A 2,859-nucleotide genomic window follows, 5' to 3' on the forward strand; every position below is an offset into this window, starting at 1 on the left:
TGGCCATAGCAGGACGAAAAGTGAATGCTCTGGTAGACACGGGGGCCGAACAGTCGGTAGTGTCTCAATCCTTCTGGCACCAGCTGCTCAGAAAGGAACAAAGTAAAAAGATCGATAAAAAGGTGCCCATAGTTTGCATACATGGGGTTATTAGGAAGTACCTGTTACACCCTGTTGTAGTCGATTATGAGGGGGTAAGAAGACATCTATCCGTGGCTGTCTTAGACGCCTCTCCTTATCCGGTGATTCTAGGGAGGGATTGGCTTACCCAGACCCCAGTAAAGGACCTAGCGGGAGTGGGAAAACACGAAAAAAATGATTCCCTTACAGGGGTAGCCAAGCAGGTGCTAGGTGCCCACATCCCAGAGGAAAGTGGTCAGTTTAGGCGTCCCTCCTGGCGCAGGTCCCAGGGATGGGGGCCTCATCGGAAAAGATGGACCCCAGTAATTCGATGGGTGCCTCTTTCTGATAATGCTCACGCCCCTACACAGGCTTATTCACGGGCAGCGGGCTTTGATTTGTATGCTGCGGAGGAATTGATAATTCCCTCTAAGAGTAGAGCCCTGGTACATACAGACCTGCAGGTGTCTATGCCGCCCGGGTCCTATCTTAGGATAGCCCCACGATCAGGTTTGGCCCTAGAACATGCCATTGATGTAGCTGCAGGAGTAGTGGATCCTGATTTTCGGGGTAACCTAGGGGTTGTATTAGTCAACCAAGGGAACGCAGACTATAGCGTTAAGCCTGGCCAACGTATTGCCCAAATGATATGTGAGCGCATTTGGCACGCAAAGTTGGAACGTTGGACCCATCTCCGCGACACAAAGAGGGGTCAAAAAGGGTTTGGCTCTACAGGGAACACAGAGGGGGCTGAGATTCAGTGCACTTCCCCGGAAGGAACCCAGAAGAGTGCTGACACTCAGGGAGAAAACTTAGGGGCTCTGCGGGAAGATATTAAGGGGCTGAAAGGGGACTTACAGCAGATAAGCGCCCAACAAAGGGAGGAGTGGAAGAAAGAGCTGGAAGCAGCTCAACATCAGTGGTCAATTCTGATAAGCAAACAGAGGGAAGGCCATGACACTCCTACCCAGGAACCCCCTGAAGGTTGGTCTAAAAAGCTTACAGGAGATATTGTAGAACAATGTCAGCAAGAGTCTAAGAAACTCCAGAGTTTAGTGACTCATATGGATGACCAGGTACAGCAGGTTAGGATACAGCTTGCTAGTAATTTGTCCCAACAACAAAAGGTTGTCCAGAATATAAAAGACCTTGAAACGGTATGTAAAGCTTTGACTGACAAACAGCAGGAGTCTGAAAAGTGGTCAAAGCAGAATCACATCCCTAAAGAGCAGGTGGAACAACAGAAACAACAGGTTAGCCTGATACAGAACTCCTTAAAGGGATTGGAAAAGGGTATGGCAGACATTCAAGGTCAGGTTAATAAAATACGGGACGAAGAATTGGGTAGTATGGCTGAAGTTATGACTGCCTTAGCCCAACAAGTCACCGATATGGCAACTGAGGAAGAGGAAGAGGCCAAGAGCTTAGAAGCCAAGTATGGCGGGCCGGTTTTGCGATGGCCCGATGACTTCAGGGACCCTGAGCCACCTCCAGTTCAGACAGGCAAGAAGGGCGGTAAGGCCCGTAATCGCTATTAGGCTTTCCCGTTTGCAGGAGAACCCGGAGGAAGTTAGACCATGCCCGGGTGGTCATGGTTTAAGGGGGAGGGTATGTCACAAGCCCGAGTCCAATGCCGGCCTTGTGCCAGGGAAGAGTCACAAAAATCACTCCCTGAAACTAGTCCGGGCTGACCATGTTATCCCTGATAAGCAAGAGCAAGAACAGGAAGCACAGGCTGTGTTTAAACCTAAGGCAGAACACAGCCTGATGAAAACTGGTAAGGGCTCTTTAAATCCTCCATTTTGTGTCAAGCTGGCTAAGCAGGGGAGAAGGAAAACACAGCTGAAGGAAGTTCAGCCCAGGAGTAGGGCTGGGCGTGGTGCAGCAGCTTGGCAGCATTTAGAGGGCTGGCTGACCAAGAGGAAGGGAGACAGAGGAGAGGCTCTCATGTGGAAGGAGTCTCCTAGTCCCCCAGAGCCAAGGGACATTGAGATGTTTGACACTGAACTGGAGGATACAACCTTGGAAAATCCTGAAGGTGAAGCCATGGAGTACAGCACTTTACCTGAGGTGGGAATGGGTGAAGAAATGGAAACTAATTAATTTGAAGTTGTTGTTTTTTGGTGCTAAGTTTTGTTGAAAGTTTCCATTTCCATTGAGTATAAGTATTTTCCTGAAGTATGCTAACTAAGGGAATGTATGCTAGCCCAAGAGTATGCTGGTATGAGAAGTTTTTTTTTCTTTTCGCTTACCAAGAAGACTGCTGTGGAAGGAACTACAGCAGGTTCTTATTCAGAAAGTGTAAATATCCTGTAAGCTTGAGACAGGATTTACACAGCACCAGGGTGAATAGTTTTCAGAGTTTTCTTTGTTGGAGAGTCAAGGACTGTTAGAGACTCTGCTACACCTGGGGACATTGCTAAAGAACTTTGGAACAGATATCCAGACCAGGCTGGTTACAATGATATTTTGTTTGTGTTATTTTTGCCAAAGAACATTGGAGTACATTTTTCTTTTGATGCATTTTACTTTGATGTGTGAATTGAACAATAAATTTGACTTTTGTTATTCAGTACTTACCTGTGTGAGGCCATCCTGTTTCTTCACATAAGATAAGTTTATATACAACAGGGACTTCCTCCTTCTTGAGGAAGCACGCTGGAGGAGAATATTGCTAGCGTGAGCCGGTTACTGCGAGCTTTGAGGACCGGCCACGCTACAATACATACTAGCTTTCAA

General features: G+C 47.5%; 1 protein-coding gene across 1 annotated transcript; it reads left to right on the plus strand.

The window, feature by feature from the left end:
- Positions 1 to 207: 207 nt before the first annotated feature.
- On the plus strand, positions 208 to 1,821 carry LOC117355715. The gene has a single exon (XM_033934669.1). The coding sequence runs from the start codon at positions 591 to 593 to the stop codon at positions 1,656 to 1,658; it is 1,068 nt and encodes a 355-aa protein (XP_033790560.1). The 5' UTR covers positions 208 to 590; the 3' UTR covers positions 1,659 to 1,821.
- Positions 1,822 to 2,859: the final 1,038 nt, after the last annotated feature.

This window comes from Geotrypetes seraphini, chromosome 2 (assembly GCF_902459505.1).
Source record: "Geotrypetes seraphini chromosome 2, aGeoSer1.1, whole genome shotgun sequence".
Lineage (NCBI taxonomy): Eukaryota > Metazoa > Chordata > Amphibia > Gymnophiona > Dermophiidae > Geotrypetes > Geotrypetes seraphini.

Bases quoted from the DNA above. Each gene is read 5' to 3' on its own strand.
- LOC117355715 (XM_033934669.1), top strand. From the start codon at position 591: ATGCCGCCCGGGTCCTATCTTAGGATAGCCCCACGATCAGGTTTGGCC.